General features: G+C 37.1%; 1 protein-coding gene across 3 annotated transcripts in view; it reads left to right on the top strand.

The window, feature by feature from the left end:
- The first annotated feature begins 4,302 nt into the window (after positions 1-4,302).
- ORC3 (origin recognition complex subunit 3) overlaps positions 4,303-19,178 on the top strand; it is a 51,094-nt gene continuing 36,218 nt past the window's right edge. For 2 of the 3 annotated variants that reach the window (XM_088901201.1, XM_088901202.1), the window contains exons 1-11: positions 4,303-4,817; positions 4,924-5,142; positions 5,237-5,402; positions 5,708-5,877; positions 5,964-6,094; positions 6,858-6,965; positions 8,599-8,872; positions 9,039-9,113; positions 10,429-10,505; positions 10,623-10,713; positions 12,647-12,864. In XM_088901201.1, the coding sequence (XP_088757327.1) occupies positions 4,746-4,817; positions 4,924-5,142; positions 5,237-5,402; positions 5,708-5,877; positions 5,964-6,094; positions 6,858-6,965; positions 8,599-8,872; positions 9,039-9,113; positions 10,429-10,505; positions 10,623-10,713; positions 12,647-12,864 (1,601 nt within the window). In that variant the 5' untranslated portion in view covers positions 4,303-4,745. The remainder of the gene's footprint in view (positions 4,818-4,923; positions 5,143-5,236; positions 5,403-5,707; positions 5,878-5,963; positions 6,095-6,857; positions 6,966-8,598; positions 8,873-9,038; positions 9,114-10,428; positions 10,506-10,622; positions 10,714-12,646; positions 12,865-19,178) is intronic. The other variant, XM_010244213.3, reaches the window with a different exon arrangement.

Here is a 19,178-nt window from a genome sequence, read left to right as displayed (position 1 = left end):
CATTTTATTGAATTAAATAACAAACTCAAATAATTTTTTAATAGTAATGTCCATCACCTATGTTACAATAAAATGGCTGCCTTCTTAGGGGTAAATGATGATTGGCAAAGAAGTGCACTTTAGTTGTCACTTTCACAAATTTTTAGGTTGTAAAGGTGATGCTAAGAGAGTTGTGGATAAAGTCAAAACCAAACTAGAGAGTTGGAAAAGAAAAGTTGTATCTCATGTTGGTCAATCAATGTTAATTCAAAGTACAATTCTCCCCTTACCTACCTATGTCATGTTCATTAAATTTGCAAATGCATATTGTAATCAACTGACTTCTCTCACAAGAAAGTTAGGATAGGGTTATTTGGATGATGGTTAACACATCTATCTTGAAAATTAGGCTTCTTTCTCTGTTCCTAAATCACAATGAGCATTAGACTTTAGGGATTTTAGGCTTTTGAATATGACACTTATTATGAAACTTTTTGATTGATGGTCATAAATTATAGGCTCAAATATTTGCATCAAGTATTTACATGGTAATAAAAAATTTTCAATTGTCTTTCTTGGTCTTAAACATCTTATACTTGGCTAGCATGCTTAAATGTCATTTTGTTTTAAGGCAAAGATATCATTGGATTGTTGGTAATGACTAGTCAATCAGTTGTTACAATGGCCTTTGGTTGCCTTTTGGTGAGTCCCCAAAAATTTTCTCATCAACTTTCAATAGCAATGCTTCTTCTTTACATGTAACAATTTTTATTGATCCAAATTCTAATTCTTGGATGCTATATGATATCAACTTATTGATTATTTTCTGGACCTAATGGTCCATATAATTTCTTCTATTCATCTTCCTTTGAATTCCCAACAGGTGGATGATGTTTTGATTTTGAGACATATTCCTCATGGTCATTTGACTACTTCTTCAACCTACAGAGAACTCTCTCTTACGGTTGTCATCATTACTCTATGCCTTCAATGATATCACATGGAATCTTTTTGGTTGATTAAGTACTTTCTCTGTCTAGAGTACATCTCTTCTTATGGAAGTGTCCTATTCCACTTGTTACTAAATCTCTTGCTTAACATTCACATAAAATTGATCATGTATTTTATCATATATTTTTTACTAGTCCAGTGATTTAAAGCATTTGGTTTGCCTTAAGGTTGTTTATTTAAGTGGATTAATATCTAGATCATGGTTAATTTTCATGATTGGTTGCATCAGTAGTACTTGTTGGATGATCCTAGACAATTGACTCACTTGTCCATTTTGGCATAGGGGGTAATTATCATGTGGGCTATTTGGAAGGCCCATTGTAAGACAATGATTGAACATTGGTTATTTCACCATTTTTTGCTGGTATTTGCTACTAACTTACAAAGTGATAAAATTCATTCATATATAGTAGCGTATTCTTCAATAAAAAATGTTGGACCTCTAATTCTAGCACCAATTGTTAGACTAAGCCTCATTTTTATTAGACAGTCTATGCCCTTAGCTTCGATTAAATTGATGTATTTTGACATTTGTTACTAAATAAATTCAAATCATTATTATTTCATGCGTGTTTGGTATATTTCTATGTATTACCCGTTAAACTAAATATATATGACATGCTTGTTAGTTTAGAATGTTCCCAATTGTTTGATGAACTCGGAGAGTTTATCATGCCAAGGCCAATATTGATGTGTTGTCAAATTAGTGAAATAGTTTGTCTCAACTAATAGGTTATACCCAAGGTGTAATCAGTGGGTGTTTGTTAAAGCATTGGATAATGACCATTTCTATTTATGCCATAGACCTTGGAGACAAATGGGAAAAAATAAAACTTACAATTAACTTCAGGCTTGGTAATGGTACTATCTTAAGTGTTAGATTGGGTTGCTTTTGATATATCAAACAATGAACTCATCTAAGGATCAAGTACTTGAGTATGTTGGAGCAATTTGGAATATCACTTGAGTGGGTGATCATTGTGATAAAAATAATATTGACCACTTTGTTAGACAAAGAGAATGTTACTCTTTATCTCTTTGGTGGAAACCTAAAACTGTCAGTAGTGAATTTCAAAGTGTTTTAAGATTAATTTGCAAAATGTATGTATATTTATAAATAATTTTTTATGAAAATATTTGCAAAAGGTTTTAATCTTGGTATCCATTTAAGAAAAGAGTGTAACATTGCATTTCACAATTAGGGAAAAAATCCTTGGTTGAGAGTTTAAAAGCAAAAGTCTTTTGGACCGAAACCTGATAAACTTCTTTCTCATACTAATTCATTGGTTTTGGGCTTCATAAGGTGGTTGAAACCAAAGTCCATTTATGTTAAAGTGTCAAGCCTATTCTAAGTCCAATAAGATTGGGTATGAGGTTCGTTAGGTATATCTAGTGAATTCAGCACATATGGTTCTTTACATAGGCAAAACCCATATGCATTAGTGTAAGGACTTAGTAGGTCCCATGCCATACAATATTTGTGTTTGATGGGCCAGATAAATATGTGATTTTAAATGATTGAGTGATTGGTCAAATTCACATTAAAGACTAGTTTGACTAAACAAATGGATAATTGGGCTATATGAGTCAAATTTGATATGGGCTCGTATTTTTCTTATTTCTAGTATGGTTATGAGGGTTTTCAAATTAGAGAACTTCTAATTAAGTTAGAAATCAGATTTAGAAACTCTTAGTAGGATTATGACTTTCCATCTCTATATGAGATAGAGTAAGAAAGAATTTTGAAAGAGATTATCGCATATTCTCATGCCTCCAAACCCTAGTTCGACCAAGGATCTAAGGGGGGACTTTTCTCTCTTTTTTGTTTGAGTTTTTCAACAAAAATACATAATACTCAGGTCATTAATAGCAATTTTTTTTTTAAAAAAAATTGACTTGCAGTTCGAACCAATTTTGCCTCCGAGTCATGGATCACAATTTACCGGTTCAACCATACACATTTAGTGTGCAACCTATTACCTAGTCACCGGGTCGAATGAGTCAATGGTCCAACCATTCGAATCGGATGTTTTTTGAACAAGTCAATGGTTTTTGACCATCTTTTTGGGTTTTACTAAAATCAGACCCAAAATCTTGATTAGGTGACGGTTTAAGCGGTTTAACCAACCATGCCAAATAGTGGGTTGAAAACATTGATTAATAGCTGCACACAAAGGAGGCTTTTGGAGTGTACATTGATTCACACCAACTTGCTAAATTGAATTCTTGGATTAAAGTTACGCCATCTTCAGTTCTTGGGCTCGATTCACACTTGAATTTTGGGCGTGAACTACCACTTTGGGAGTTGCAATTTGTGGCATCCATATCAGGTACAACCCCAACTCATCATTGACATCAAATTTGATAATCTAAACCTAGATCAAACCTAGGAGAAAATTGTTTCTCCATGAGATTTTGAATTCTTCTTTCTTGGGCTGATAAAAGATTTAAAATTTATACCTGCAAACCCAACAAGGTTTGACCTTTTTGGTCACAAATCAGCCCTTTCAACACTTCCTCCACCCTAAAGTTGAACTTTGATGGATCTTTGAATGGCTATAATGGTAGTACATTTTTTTTTTCACCTAGAGATTCCAATGGTAAATTCTGTTTTGGTAGAGCTATCAAGTTACCTTTGGGTATTCCCCTAGAAATTGAAGCCAATGCAGCCCTATATGCTATCCATTTGCCTTAGAAATTTGGCATGCCATCAGTTTTATTGAGGGTGATTCTCACACTATCATCTCGAGTTTGTTGGATTCTGATTTCACACCACCATGGTGAATCAGGAATATTGTTGCTGATTAAAGGGCTTACCTTGTAATATATATATATCTCCTCCCTCCAACAATTGTGAATATGCCTTGATTCAATGCTGTAAATAATGTTTTTGTGAGTTGAAAAAACAAAGATTAATATGCAAAAATGATCAAAGATGGTTTCACTGGGAGAGGGTAAGAAAACTGAAAAATAATTTTTATTGGAAAAAAATCATTTAAAAGCATACCGGGGTTTGTGCTCTGCTTTTCTAAAGGATCCCATCCTTTTTATTTAATTGAGTGTGTATTAACAGTTGTCTAAACTACAAAGATTTTCTTTAATAATATTTAGGAGTGGAACTACTCATTTCTTAGACTATATTTCTTGAAATAATAGGATGCTATGTATTTGAAGGAAAAACTCTTTGATACCAAGGTCTTGAAACAATTGGATTAGGTCTCGGATCGGGTATCAAACAATTCGATCGGGTACCAGACAGCCCTATTTGTTATCCATACAAAAAAGTTATTTGGGAGGGCTTCTGCGTTTGAGGTGAGGACCAATGTTTCGGAGAAACTACATATAGAGTAGCTTCCTATTTCAGCTGTGTTTCAGACAGTGATCGGCTTTTCGAATTTTCACGAAATACAACTTCTGATGTTCACATGTGGGAGCCAACCTGTAGCACTAGAAGCTGCGCGTGTTCTGAAAGCCCTTCCAAACGGGCACTATAAGTACAACCCGTTTGGGAGTGAAAACCCTGGGGCTTTCCGTTGAAGTCTCATGTTATAAATGGCTTCCCCGTGTAGCCCGGTTGGGTACTTGGGTTCAGGTTCAGCATATCGGCTTGGCCCCAAACCGGCCCAATTCGCTCGACGGCTCGAGTTGAGTATCGCCTACCTTTTCCTGGTGAAGTTTTCGCGCCAAAAAATACTGTGACTGGAAAGCAAGAGGAATAACTGCCGAAGAAACCCTAATTTTCTCCAAGACATTCTATGGCGCCCTCTGCGATTCCTGATTCTCCATCTCCACCTACAGTATCTGACAACGAAGAAAATAATCTTCAAGTTATTATTTATTTTCTCGAACTTTTCTTACTCCATTAAAGTTTTATTGTTCTTCAATTTTCATATTTGCGCCTTCACTAATGTTTGCCTGGTTCTTGTCATACAGCAATTCTTCGTTCTACACAAAGCATTGCCTCGAAAATCTAGTAGAAAAGTCTCTGGACCCGGAAAAACCAGAAGAAAGATAGATTTGTCTCCAGCATCTCCTAAATCAGAAGGGAAATCAGGTGCCAACCACGTCGAAGAAGAAGATGATTGTTACTACGAACAGTTGCGTGTTGAAGCTTTCAATGCGGTGTGGTCGGAGATCGAAACAAAAATAAAGGTTCGTGGATATCCTCCACACTTATGACTCTCTTTCAATCTCATTGCAATTTATGGCACTTGATCGAAATTTCGTCCTTATTTGCTGGTGGCAGGACGTTCTAAGGGAAATTAATATCAGTGCATTTGATGAGGTACACCGATGGGTTTGTGAATGTTTCTCGACTATTAAGTCCTCTGGAACACCTGAAGCAGTTCGTCCATACCCTCTTGTCACTGATATCAATTGCAAACAGATTTTTACAGCCCTGGTGCTTACAAGTAAGTTCTTTTCTATTCTAGAATTTAAAGTTATCTTCTTTATCTCATAGTTATCAGCACTCAAATTATCTAGCATTTATCGAAGATAAATATTGAACTGTTTATAAATCGGATTAATTACATTTGTATTATTTTTCTATCTCCCTATGTGTGTGCATTATGCATGACACCATGCGTTTTATATGAAATGAACCATTGTTAAAGAGGGTAAAACAGCCTTTGAATCATTTGCTCTATTTAATAGCATACTAAAGACTGTTTTTAAGCTATATAGATGTAATTTAAAGGCTAATTATGGTTTGCAGAGAACATAGAATTTGTTGATGATCTCTTGACATTTGAAGAGCTTGGATTGCATTTGAAATCTAAAGGATGCCATGTGGCTAATCTTTCTTCATTGGACTTTTCTGCCAAGAATGGGATTGGTGGATGCCTCAGAAGTCTATTGAGACAGTTAGTTATGGTTTCCTTGGATGTAAGTGTCTTTACTATAAAAGTAAGAATTTCTCAAGGTGTCTCTTCAATCCTTGTCTTATATTTCCCAGTGTTGATTTAAAACAGGCACCTGATATAGCTGTTTTAGCTTCATGGTATAGTGAACAAGAGAACTACAATAATCCCTCGGTTGTGATAATTGGGGATATGGAGCGATGTAGTGGATCTGTATTAGCTGAGTTTATCTTGATGTTAAGGTAATCTTTCTCATACATTTAAGCAAAGTGCATGTGCAACCTGGTTCCCTAAACAAATTGTATGTCCAAGCTAATGAGTATGTGTATTCTCTTCTCTCTCTCTCTCTCTCTCTCTCTCACACACACACACACACACACACACTCTTCCCACCCATATCACTTTGGCTTTTGTAGACTATCAGCTAAGGGTGTTAATGGACCAGTTTTGGATTGGACTCCGTCCAGTCCAAAATCATTTTGGATGGATTGGACGGACCAACGAGACATATTGGATTGGACCAATCCGGTCCAAAATATTTATTAGATTGGATTGGACCTGGTCCGTTCGTAACAAATTTATATTGGATTGGGTTGGATTAAGCCAATATCTGGTCCATTGATATAAGATAAGAATTATGTGTCAATGGGCTGGGTTTGGGTTGAAACCAATCTAAATCCAAATGAATTTGAACAGATTGAAAGGTCCAGACAACATTGAATTGGACCAATCCAAATTGGTCCAAAACATTCATTGGATTGGATTGGACCTGATCCATTTATAATGGACTCATGTTGGACTGCATCAGATTGGACCAAATCCAGTCCAATTGACACCCCTACTATCAGCTACCCAATTACTTCTTTCATTTTCCATTTTCTTCTATGGAAGTCGGAAACTCTCTTTTGTTGCAGATAAGAAAAAAAGAATTGAATTGATAAGGGTCTTCTATGAGTTTATCCATAGATTTTTTGTAAGATCCAGTAATTTGAAAGGCATGCCTAGGCACACAGGTGAGGTGCATTTTAAGGTATGGGCTGTGCTTAGGCCCCAGGAGCAACACTTTCAAAAGGTGCCAGCCATGCGCCTAGTGCACCTTATGCTTCAACCCAGGTGCATACCTTTTCAAAATTTGCACATTTTCTCTTTTTTAAGCTAGCAGCTTGGTTGGGGTCTCTACCGCTTGACCCCTGACCAAGCCCCTTGAGGCAAATCCAAATAGGTCCATATTGGGGTCTTAAATTCCTAATCCCTTCAAAAAAGAGATTTTATAATTTTAATTGTCTTTTAAACCTATTTGGGGTTGCTGCAAGGGGCTTGGTGCAAAGGTGGCTCATGGTCAGGAATGCAAAATGTTTAACATCACATTAGTTATTTGAAACAGTGCAATTGGGAAAAAAATAAAGAGATTGAGAGTTTTACATGCTTGAATATGTTTTATATGTTTTTTTAATTGTAAACGGTTATATGTTTTATATGAATAATCAAACATAATACGTTTTATAGGTTATGTACTTATGCTTGATTTTATTTTTAAAATTTTCATTTTGAATATGTTTTATATGTTATGTTATGTATTTTAATTTGAGATAATAGGTTTTTTAAAACTTAAGTTTATATTTTAATTAATATTATGTTTAATATATTTTTATTTTTTTTTTCAGTTTTGGAGGTTTTTTGTCTTGTTTTTTTTGCACCTTATGCATTTAAAACACATGTAAGATCAATCTTCATTTAATTTGTTATCTTTGGCCCTTACTACTTAGTCCTTTTTTCTTTTTAAACGTGCCATGCTTATGTTTACCATATACAACTATCCACTATTTAATGTTTTAATTGTCAACAACATCCCTGCATATGATGTGCACTAGAAAAAAGTTGTTACGATTAAAACACCATCAACTTTGTAAAGGACTTAAAATCAGAATTTTCAGTCATCATAAATGTTGCAGATCTTGGAAAAATACTTTATAATGCATCTAAAAATTTAGTGATTGGATACTTGAGCCAAAAGTTTTGGCTCCTTATGGCTAAGTTTCTTATCCTCTTTGTGTGATTTGTAGTTCTGTGGTTTCCTTTTCCAACTCTGTTGATTGCAACTTAGTTTGGCCTTGATATCAGGTATCTTACCAAGTGATTCGAAGAACTTTTACCTTGTGCTTTTTTTGATGGATATAACAGCAAAATTTATTAGGAATGGATAAAAAGATCAATATGTACAATGATGTCAGGCATTCCTGGTGTAGAAACAGGTTTTTCCACTGCTTGTTTTTCCATCCCCATCAAATTACATTTATTCAGTTAATGCTATTACACTACTGGTTCCCCAGCATGCCCCAAAACAGCTGACTCCTATCTACTTGTCCAACATATCAACCAGTCACTTTTACCTTGTACTTTTTCTTGAAACTATTTTCTCTGGTTGCATTACCTGAAACTAGCAGATAATAATAGCTCAGATGATTCTTTTAGTACTTCATGCTAAAAAAATGTTTTCAACTTTTCATCTTTTCTAATAACAATTTTGAAGTCAAGTTTCATCTTATATATTAATATCTATGCAATTTTTGTCATGTTTATGAAATTAAGTGGATCGGTCATCGACATGCTTCAGCAATGTATTCCAGTACCTTCTATGCTTTGTGTTTAATTCTATTGTCATATCAATAGTGTATAGTGTTAGTGCTTCTTTGTTTTATGCAATATCTATATCAGGTAATAAATGTTCACTCTTGGTTTTCTTTAGGGAATGGGTGGTTAAGATTCCGATTATTTTAGTAATGGGTGTTGCTACAACTATTGATGCCCCAAGAAACCTACTTCCATCAAATGCATTGAAACATTTGTGCCCTTTTAAGTTCAGTCTGGGATCTCCATATGAGAGAATGGATGCAATTGTTGAGGCTGTTCTGCTTAAAACTTGTTTTGGATTTAATGTTGGCCACAAAGTGGTCTTCTTCTTGAGAAACTACTTCCAAAGGCAGGATGGAACAGTGACATCTTTCATTAAGGCCTTCAAGGTTTGTATTTTCAATCTTATGTGCAAGTGGTTGGTATTGTTGTGTTGTTATACTGTATTGCTCTCATTTTTATCGTCTTTACTGTGAGGCAACTCCTAGCATGTGCTTTATCTGGCCAACATGATTGGATCTCTGTTGACAATATGCCTTCACAACTTTTATGCAGATTGCATGTGCTAAACATTTTTCCACAGAGCCTCTAAGTTTCTTATGCAGAGATTTACTCAATGATGATAGCGAGGTGAAATTGCTTTTCCTTCTTTCTTTGGAAAATAAGGGCTGTAACAAGTTGTTTCAAAGCCTAACTGGTTGTTAGATAATAGTTGAAGTGGCTCAAATTAATGACTTGTTTTTGTCTTTTAGTGGATAAAAGAGTTAATTAATAAATTATTCAAGGGTATGCTAATCAACCCAATTTCAGCATCAGCCATTAAGGAGCTAACAACCTCCTTTATGACTTTTTCACTACAAGACAAAGAATAAGTTATTCAGTTCATTCACTTCAGCTGTTACTGAATGTCCCCTAATTCTTGTTTGATTATTGTTTTTCTTCTTTGTGGTGTCAATGGATGGTCTAGTTAGTCAGCTAACTTTACAGCAGGGTAGATACAGGCAGTTCTAAGCTTGGAATGACCTGGTTATCTAGTGTATATAAGTGCACACATATAAATTATATATATTTATACATAATTGAACACTTAAGTTTATAAAATCTACACATCTCACATGTATAACCATATAAACACATACTATGTAACCGGTAATCTATGTTAAACCAGTAGTGTACTTTCACTAATCACAGAAATGCATAGTATGTTGACATAGAACTGATAGGGGTTGGCATTTTTTATGCCATCTCTGCAGGCTGGGTTGTCTGGTAAGGTCCACACTTAGGTCTAGGTTGAGCTAGTGTTTTAGGTTCAATGGCCTTGCTGGAGCTGTGCTGGTCCAGTGTTCATTATGCCCTGTCTTTTTCTGCATATGGAGATGGCATCCTTCACTGGATTTTATGCTATAATTGGGGAAAATGGGTGAGAAAACTCAGGATTTAGTTCTGAGAATTTCCAACATTATTTTTTATTTCTTTTTCCACTATGGTGTGAATATGCTGAGTTATTTGAATGTTTTGTTCTCTTTCATTTAGTAAAAAGTCATTTGAAGTACCATAATAAAAAATGGTTGTGGAATCTAGTTATACACAGAGACATGAATGCACATGCATGTACACAGGCCTTACATGATGCCCATCGCTTAGGAATATTATTTGGGTAATGTTTTTGCCTTTTGGTATTCATGACAAAGAAGTTGGTTTAAGATGATATTTCTTTTTTCTTCCAAGGAATGGAAAGCCATTTTGATCCCTGTCTCTCTATTAGAAGTGTCAAATGATATCTATGTTATATCATGTTTATATGCTAACAAATTAATTTATGATTAGGTTTGCATCAGTTTGTTAATTTATTCATATTTCCTTTTGAAAGGCTTGCCCCTTCAATGCACATCCTAAGTTTGACTTATCTTTCATTATTTACCTATTGATGGGTTTTCCAGTGCAGGGTTTCTGGAGTGAGAAATGTGCTCTTTTGCCGGAAGTGATGCTCAAGAATGCTTTTAGTTTTCCATCTTGTCAAAGGTACTTCAGAGTATTTTACAGTTGAGGATATGCACTATGCCTCTTCAAATCTACAGGATTAATAATGTGCACTATCTGGACAAGAATGTAAACATGGATTGCAAAAACTGTGACCAGGTGTAAAATGACTGAAGGGACAAGCGAGAATTTGGCTTCTGGTTTATTTGAGTTGAAGAAATTGCAGAAGAATTGGAGTTCGGTGGTTCTTGTAAGGCCTAAAATACTCTCTTACTAGTTATTCAGAATTTTTCCAAAACATAGTGAAGTTTCTCCATTTCCCCAATGGACAAAATGAAAACATTCTGGAATAGTGATTCTGGACCTTTTTATTGACAGTTTTAACTAGGTTTTCAGAATATAAATTTATTTTAAGAATTTTAGTTGAATAATTAATATAAAATTATTTTGCTCGTTATAATAATCATACAATAATATGAATCATAGTAATAATTAATATGGCCTCAAAATTTTAGATAGATATTATTTTAAAAAACCTACTTAGTTTTTAATGGTACTCAACTTGCATGATAGTAGCTAGATCTTCCCATCAATGCCTATTTAAAATTTTTAATCTTCTATTGTTTTGAGGTATATAGTGAGTTTTTATTTTTTTTAAGTGTCTAATAATCCTTTATAACATTTCTTGAAGTTTCATTAATAAATTCTATATTTATCTTCATTCATAAAAAAATTAATAAATTCTATATTCTTTTTAATATTTTAAAGAATTTCCTAATACTCTTGGGTTTTCCAGATATCTAAGTGAATTTTACAAATTTTTTGATCAGATTGAAAAAACTTTATTGATGTGCTAAGAAGAACTATTTATACATAGTTATATTCCAGATGCATCTCTTCACTTCACCTAGTACCACTAGCCACCCATCTGTTTTTCTTACAAATTGCCTAAGTGACCAATCCCCAAAACAATTGGCCTAGTACCCCGAGTTATTCTGGTATGTTTCTATTTTAAGTTTGCAATGCAAGACCTATCAACTTGCTAAACATTGTAGATTTTTTTTCCAAAGAAGCAATACTTCTTTTCCCTTCAATATTGTGCATACTGATGTTTGGATAGTTTTCATTGACACACATGATTGTATATGTTGAAATCAAGAGATGAAGTTCTTGAAAATATCAAGAATTTTTATAGTTTGGTGGAAATCCACTTTGAGAGAAAACTCAATATCTAGAAGAGAAAGGTCTGCACCAAGGCTCTTGTATCTATACACCACAGCAGAATGGTGTAAGGAAAAATAAGAACCATGTGTTGGATATCAGATTCAGTACATATATCCCTATTCAATTTTGGGGAGCTTCTGTAGAAATAATTGCCTATTTGATTAAGAAGAGGCCATTCAAAGTACTAAGGTTTCAGTCTTTCCTTGATTAGCCCCTCTTTAAGGTTATTCTTGATTTGTGTGTTTTATTCATGACGTGAGTACTAATCCAAGTCAAGTTTGATGCAAAGGTGATTGTGTTTTCTTAAGGTTTTTATTTACTCAAAGTTATATTATTGTTATGATCCATTTTCCGATAAGTAAAAGATATCTTGTATTAAATTAGAGTAATAATGTTAAATTTTACAGTTCACAGCTCACATCAGGAGCCGATCCTCCTTATCACATTATGCATACAAATTATCCCCCAAAAAAGTTACTCCCTAGAGACCCACCTAAAGGTGGCCTCTACCTCTCTTGCTAATTGTCTGATTTTCATCATGAGCTGTTGGTACACCCAAGGTCCTTGGCTGTTATTAATCATCCATCCCACTAGCATCATAGAGTCCCATTCAATCTCCACCTGTTTTAGATTTAGCTGCTTTGCAAGCTTCAGGCCTTGCAACATCCATCTCTGTCATTTGACAGATGGATGTTTGTTTCAGTGCTTACATGATTATACTTGTATTATATCTTTTTTGGATTAATAATGTACTGGTTTTGATGAATTTTATCTTTCTGCAAATTGGATTGTTTTTGCTAAGGTTATGCCTTAAAACTTCATGAATTCCCTTTTCTATCTTGTACTTGTCGCTGATAACTTCCTGATTTTTTTGATCAGCTTGTCATTTGTTGACCATACATTAGCATATTTTGTCATGGATGAACTTATGCTTCTTGACAAATACATGTTCATTGCAGTGCTTACATGAAGTTGGAAAGTTTCAGAAAATGCATCTATTAGACATAGTCTGTGAGGCACTTGATCCAGCAACATACAACAAAAATGCTTCAGATAATCACTTGGGAATAGGGAATGGATTTTCAAAGTCTTCTCCGTCAGATTGTTGTTTGCATGCTGGACAATATTCAGGGAAGAGTAAGGGAGGTATTATTAGTCAGGTAGTACGCAGGGTAAGGTATGTTTCTTGGTTTGTTTAGGTAATATTTGCTTTTTGATTATTTGATCCATGTATAGGATGCAAAGGTTGATAACAATGTTATATTAAAGATCACAACTGTATGAGAAAGTGTACAAAATGAAACAAAATGCAAAACAAGACAAAAAAAGTAAAGTTTGGGATTTTTATCTTGAGGAGGGTTGAAGAGGTATAGAAACAAAAAAACTACATAAACCCCCTCCTCCTCCTTATACAACAAGAATTCCTTTATGCCAGTCCCAAATCAATATCAAAGACCACCCTCATTGAAAAGCAACCAAGAAAATAATTCCATCACTGTAAAGCACAACAAAAACATAATCCTGAGATCCATGGACAAACCTATCACTTTAACCACAACAAAACAACGATTACCAAACACAGCAACCCAAAAAGCAGCACCAGAGAACTTTTTTTTTGATCAATAACAATGAAATTTTATTTTATTAATGATTGAGAGAATCGGAATTACAAAGGAAGGAGCTAAAGAATCTTAACTCCCAACTACCCAAGGTACATCTTGACTATGAAGCAATTACAAAACAGCCCAAAATATAGTGTTTCTGTTTACCCCTTGCCTAGCTAGACCATCTGCCAATGCATTTGCACTTCTCTTTATCCATGTACAATGAATTTCCATGTCCTTGGTGAGCCACTTGAACTTCCTCTTTCCATTGCTGTATTTCCAGAGCATAGAACTGTTCTCTTTTAGCCAATTCACCACAATTTCAGAATCACCTTCTATAATCAACTTTTTAATATTCATTTCCTTTGACCCTTTGTATCCCTTCAATAGCTCCTAGGAACTCAGCCCTCAAAGAATCTCCTACTCCAATCGGACCAGAGTACATGGCTAACAAATTCTCTGTTTCATCCCTTATTACTCCCCTTACTCCGAAAGGCCCTGGATTACTTATGCTGCTACCATCGAAATTCAGTTTGGTAAACCCATGAGGTGGAGGTGTCCAACAAGAGTTTAAGTTCTTTCTACTTGAACCTGATTCTGCAATCTCCTTCCAGCTCCTTGTCATCTCATCAACCGAGAACACTTTAAACAATTCCAATGTTCTCAACCAATGTATCATCCTAATGTGGATAGTCTCCAGGATTTCTTCCAAACTTCTCTCCTTATTTGAGGATATCCTTGAGTTTCTCTCCTCCCAAACAGTCCAACATACCGCAACCCTACCACATCTCCACATGATCGTGACCCTTTTGGTTGGCCAGTTAGGCATGGAAGTAAATAAGCTTTGCAAATTTAAAGGGGGAGTCCACCTGCACCCAAACAAAGAAGTAAACCATTCCCAAATAACTTTAACAAACTGACAAGAAATTAGTAAATGGTATCCAAACTCACCATTGGATTTATAGAGAACACACCAGTGAGGAGACAAACAACTGTTGGGTCTTTTTCTTTGGAGTAGATCCCTTGTATTAACTCTTTCCAGAAAGGCATCCCAACAGAAACTCCCAACCTTTGGAGGTATAGGTCGACACCACACATCTTTAACAGGGGAAGACGATCCAACAGGAGGAGAGGGTAACAGTGCTTTAAAGAAAGAGGCACAAGTGTAGGAACCCGAGGGAGTGGGTGTCCATATTCTGCTATCTGTCTTTGATGTCTCAATGAAGACCCCTTCAAGAATGGAAAGTAAGGCTAAAGTACAGGCTAACTCTGTGTCCCTGGCATCTCTTCTCAAACTCAAGTTCCATCCAAACCCAGAAGGTGAATTAGAAGGAACAAGAAAGGAGGAGACTAGTTCATTTTTAAGAGTAGAAATGGCGAAAAGGCTTGGAAATTGATCTTTCAATAAGGAATCCCCAACCCAAACATGTTCCCAAAACTTAATGAGGTTACCTGAGTGCAAGTCGTACCTGATCCATGGAGAGAACAAGGGCAAGATGGCTTGAATAGCTTTCCAAGGAGAAGCTCTTGTAGTCATAGCTAGAATCCTAGTATCCCATGCATTGTCTGCCAGCCCATGTATACTTCCCACTATCTTAACCCACAGTCTTTCTTTCTCCAATGAGAATCTCCACAACCATTTCCCTAGTAATGCTAGGTTCCTAGTCCTAATGTTCCCAATCCCCAAACCTCCATCCTTTTTACCCCTACATACTATCTCCCACCTAACCCTATGATCCTTCTTCTCCTCCCCCGACTCCCAAAGAAAATCTCTCATTAGTTTTTTCAGCCTACTAGCCACCTTAGTCGGAATCTTAGAGACTGACAAAAAATAGACAGGAAGGTTAGCCAGAGTAAACCAAGGTAATTTAAGGGCCAATTAGAAACTACACATCCCAACATGTCTGCATACTCACCAATCTCCCCTTCCTCCATATTGACTTTAACTATACAACTTTTCTCAAAGTTCACCCTAGGGTTTGAAATTTGCTCAAAAAGTTGTATAGTGAGCTTCAAGTTTCTAATCCAATTGATATCCCCTCCTTCACAAAACAGAATTGTGTTGTCTGCAAATTGTAGGTGTGTAAGCGGTATATTGTCTCTTCCAACTCTCCACCCTCTTATTAACTCCCTGGAATATGCTTTGGATATTAAGTCCCCCCAACACTTCTGCAACCAATGTAAACAAGAATGTAGGTGTGTAAGCGGTATATTGTCTCTTCCAACTTTCCACCCTCTTATTAACTCCCTGGAATATGCTTTGGATATTAGTCCTCCCAACACTTCTGCAACCAATGTAAACAAGAAAGGGGATAAAGGGTCTCCTTGTCTAATCCCCCTCAAAGCTGGGAAGTAGTCCACCATTGTTTCATTCACCAAAATGGAATAATGACAATCCTTAATGCAACCCATCCCCCTCAAAGCTGGGAAGTAGTCCACCATTGTTCCATTCACCAAAATGGAATAATGACAATCCTTAATGCAACCCATCACCCATTTGCACCAGATGTCTCCAAACCCAAAGTTAATCATCACCTCCAAAAGGAAGGACCAATCAACCAAGTCATAAGCCTTTTCCAGATCTAATTTACAAACCACACCTCTTCTCCTGGATCTCTTATAGTCCTCTAAACTCTCATTTGCTACAAGTATTTGATATGTTATATTGTTATTTGCCTCTCCTTCACAAAAGCTCCTTGATTGCTTGCTATGATAGTTGGGAGCACCTTTCTAATTCTAAAGGACAACACCTTAGAGATGATCTTATAAAGGCCATTTATTAGACTGATCGGCCTATAATCCTTTGGATGATTTGCATCACTTTTCTTGGGTACCAAAGCAATGAAGGTAGAGTTTAACACAGGGTTGATTACTCCTCTGGTATGGAATTCATCGAATACCAACATTATGTTCTCCTTTAGTATCTCCCAACAATCCTGGTAAAAAGCCATCGTAAATCCATCTGGGCCTGGTGCCTTTGATCTATCCATTGAGAAAACCACTTCTTTTATTTCTTCCAACTCAAACTTCTTTTCCAACCACTCCCTATCTTCTCTCTTCAGTGTTGGCCATTCCAAACCTTCCAGCCACACCCTTTTATTTAGGGGCCTTCTAAATATATGCCTAAAATGATCTGCAAATGCTTCTGTAATTTCTCTTTGACTTGTGATTATTTCCACTTCAATCTCCAATCTGGTAATAAAATTTCTTTTCCTTCTGCCACTTGCCAAAGCATGAAAGAACTTAGTGTTCTTGTCCCCCTCTTTTAGCCACTTGCATCTTGACTTCTGCCTCCAGCTTATTTCCTCCTGAAGAATATAATCCTCTAACTGTTTACGCAATCTCCGTCTTTGTTCCTTATCCTCTACCATTAGGCTGCCTCTCCCTTCTTTGCTGTCCAGATCTTCAATTTGTGTAATCACACTCTGCTTCCTTTCCTCCAATCTCCCAAACTCTAATAGATTCCATTCCTTGATTCTTCTTTTAGATATTGATTCTTCCACACACTCCTTGCCCATTTGATGTCAAACTCTACTCTTTTAGTTTCCTGTAACAGTACCACATCTGGGTCTATTTTCTTGATGGCCTCTTTTATTACTGCTCTCTTTCTTGCACTACCCAGTCTCCTCACATTCCAGCTAATAATCCTCATTATTCTTTATTATCCACCCCTTACACCTATTACCCTCACATATTTCCTTTCCTCCTTTCCCCTCTAGCTCCAAAGCTTCTATCTCCTACCACATCCTTCACCAGTCTTTCAACCTCACTCATTTTTCTCCTTTTATTCTTTAACTTCGTCTCTCTTTTTTTGTAGGAATCCTTTCAGCTCATTTGGATTTTTCGGTTTACACCCCAGTTTCTGTATGAATGCTGCCACAGAGTCCTCACTTGCCAGCTCTCTTTTGTCTATCTTTCTATTTCTCTCCTCCTGGCCTATGTCCCTACCTCTACCTTCTTCCTCTTGACTTCTTTCTATCTGAAGCTCATCTAATCCTTCCTTCAGAGAGTTGTTCTCCACTTCATATATCATATTCTCAATGTTTCCCAGAATTCTGTTAATACTATTTGCTTCCACCTCTCTTTCTACCTCCCTCTCCAAATCCTCTCTAACACTGTTTCTATTACTTGCCCCTCCCCCTCCTATATAGGCTGCAGCCTCTGAATTGGGATTGGAATCTGGCACACAGGACACAGAGCACTCATTAGTAACAAAAATTGAATGGACACACAGTTACGTGGGTTTAGCTGGGAATGAAGAGGGGAACTGGATTTGGAAGTAGTCAGATCCTGATAAATTGTGCGAGTGTCAACTAACTCCTTGGCTTGGGTCTGAGGTGGTATCCTTCCTGTCTCCCTTGTTATACAGTGGTCCCTCTCTGCACCCACCAGTTTGTCCCTCACTACTTCGTTCCTGCTTTGCTTCAGGAGAGTTGCAGACACTTCCTTACAAACCTCCTGCCCGTTAGCAAGTTTTGGTAATGGAACTTCTAAGATCAGGTCATAGTTTTTGCCCCCAACATTGTTGATGTGCTCTGTTATTTTATCATTCTCCTGGTGTAGAAGCCGCTCCGAGTCAGCTCCTGCTGCTGCATCTTCTGAAAACAGGGTGCCGAGATTTAATGTTGCTGCCAAATCTGCCTCTGACGATTTGTCTATCTCAACACTACCAATGCTGGACTGTTCATCCGAGTCTTCTTCCAACTCTGGGTCTTCCAACTGACAGTTTACCCAGCCCTCGTCGACTCCCTCCTCCTCACCGCACTCCCTTACGTATCTGGGATTTGGACAATCTTGTATTGAGTGACTTCCCCCAGATGGTTCAGGCACTAATTTGGGGACCCATTGTAGAGGGCCGACGGTTCTCTCTTTCCGCCTGGTCGAAGGTGTTACGCCACCGAAGATCCTCTTCGAGGAAGAAGAAGATAGACGCATTCTGGCGTCTATAATCCCCTTCGTCTTGTCATGGGCCATGTGCTCACTTAAACATTCATGTGGCCCCAGGTTCGAAATCTTGGTTGACCCGTCCAATCCTCCTACCGGTTCAGACAAACCGGATCGCATCAAACCCTTAGTTGGTCCAACCCTCTTCTTGACCGCATCAGCAAAAGAAGCCCGGGCCCCTAAACTTCGAGAGACTTCAAAATTTTTTAAAATTTTTTCTTTAAATGGCTTGCGTGTCTCTTGATTTTCCACTTGCACCTTTTCAGCTTCCCCCTTAGACCTCTGCTGTTCAACCTCCAGTCCCACCAACCCCTGTCTACCACACGTGAATCAGCCTGCCACGTCACCTTCATCTTCTACCTTGGTGCTTCGCCCCCAGAGCTCCACCTCCGTCTCTGAAACCAGCCAGATCTTGTACCAGACTTCATCAACCAACACTTCGACTACCCTTGGGATTGATTCTGGTTTCACCCCCTTAATCCTAACCTCCACAGCTTGTAAGTCTTGCATTTTGATTTCCTCCAACACCCCACCCAGCATCTTTACTATATTTTCCAAGCTTGATTTGTTCCAGAGATGAAATGGAAGTCCAAACATTTTTAGCATGAAACTCCCTCTGGAAGGCACCGTCTCATTACACAGCGGTTTCCAGTTTTGTACGTAAACCAACCTTTCTTCCCATTCGAATGCTGTGAATCCTCTGTTTACCCCATCTTTGATTTTTAGAGCTGCCTTCCAGTTTGAAAATGGCTTCAAGGCAACCTCCGAATCCAGCTTCAGATTGTTCACCACGGCTTTCAACAGCTTCCTCCAATTCATCCTTCTCAGCCTCAAACCCGACTTTCGAACCCCTACATGAGAGTGCTATTGCCTTTCCGCAGCTGAATGATTCCTGCTTCAAGGCCTGACTCGAGGACTTAGGGATACTCCTATCCTTGCTCTG

This window comes from Nelumbo nucifera, chromosome 3 (genome assembly GCF_055504915.1).
Source record: "Nelumbo nucifera cultivar China Antique chromosome 3, China Antique-T2T, whole genome shotgun sequence".
In the NCBI taxonomy this organism is placed as follows: domain Eukaryota; kingdom Viridiplantae; phylum Streptophyta; class Magnoliopsida; order Proteales; family Nelumbonaceae; genus Nelumbo; species Nelumbo nucifera.
Note: the sequence above shows the minus strand (reverse complement) of the source record. Positions and strands in the feature narration are given on the sequence as shown.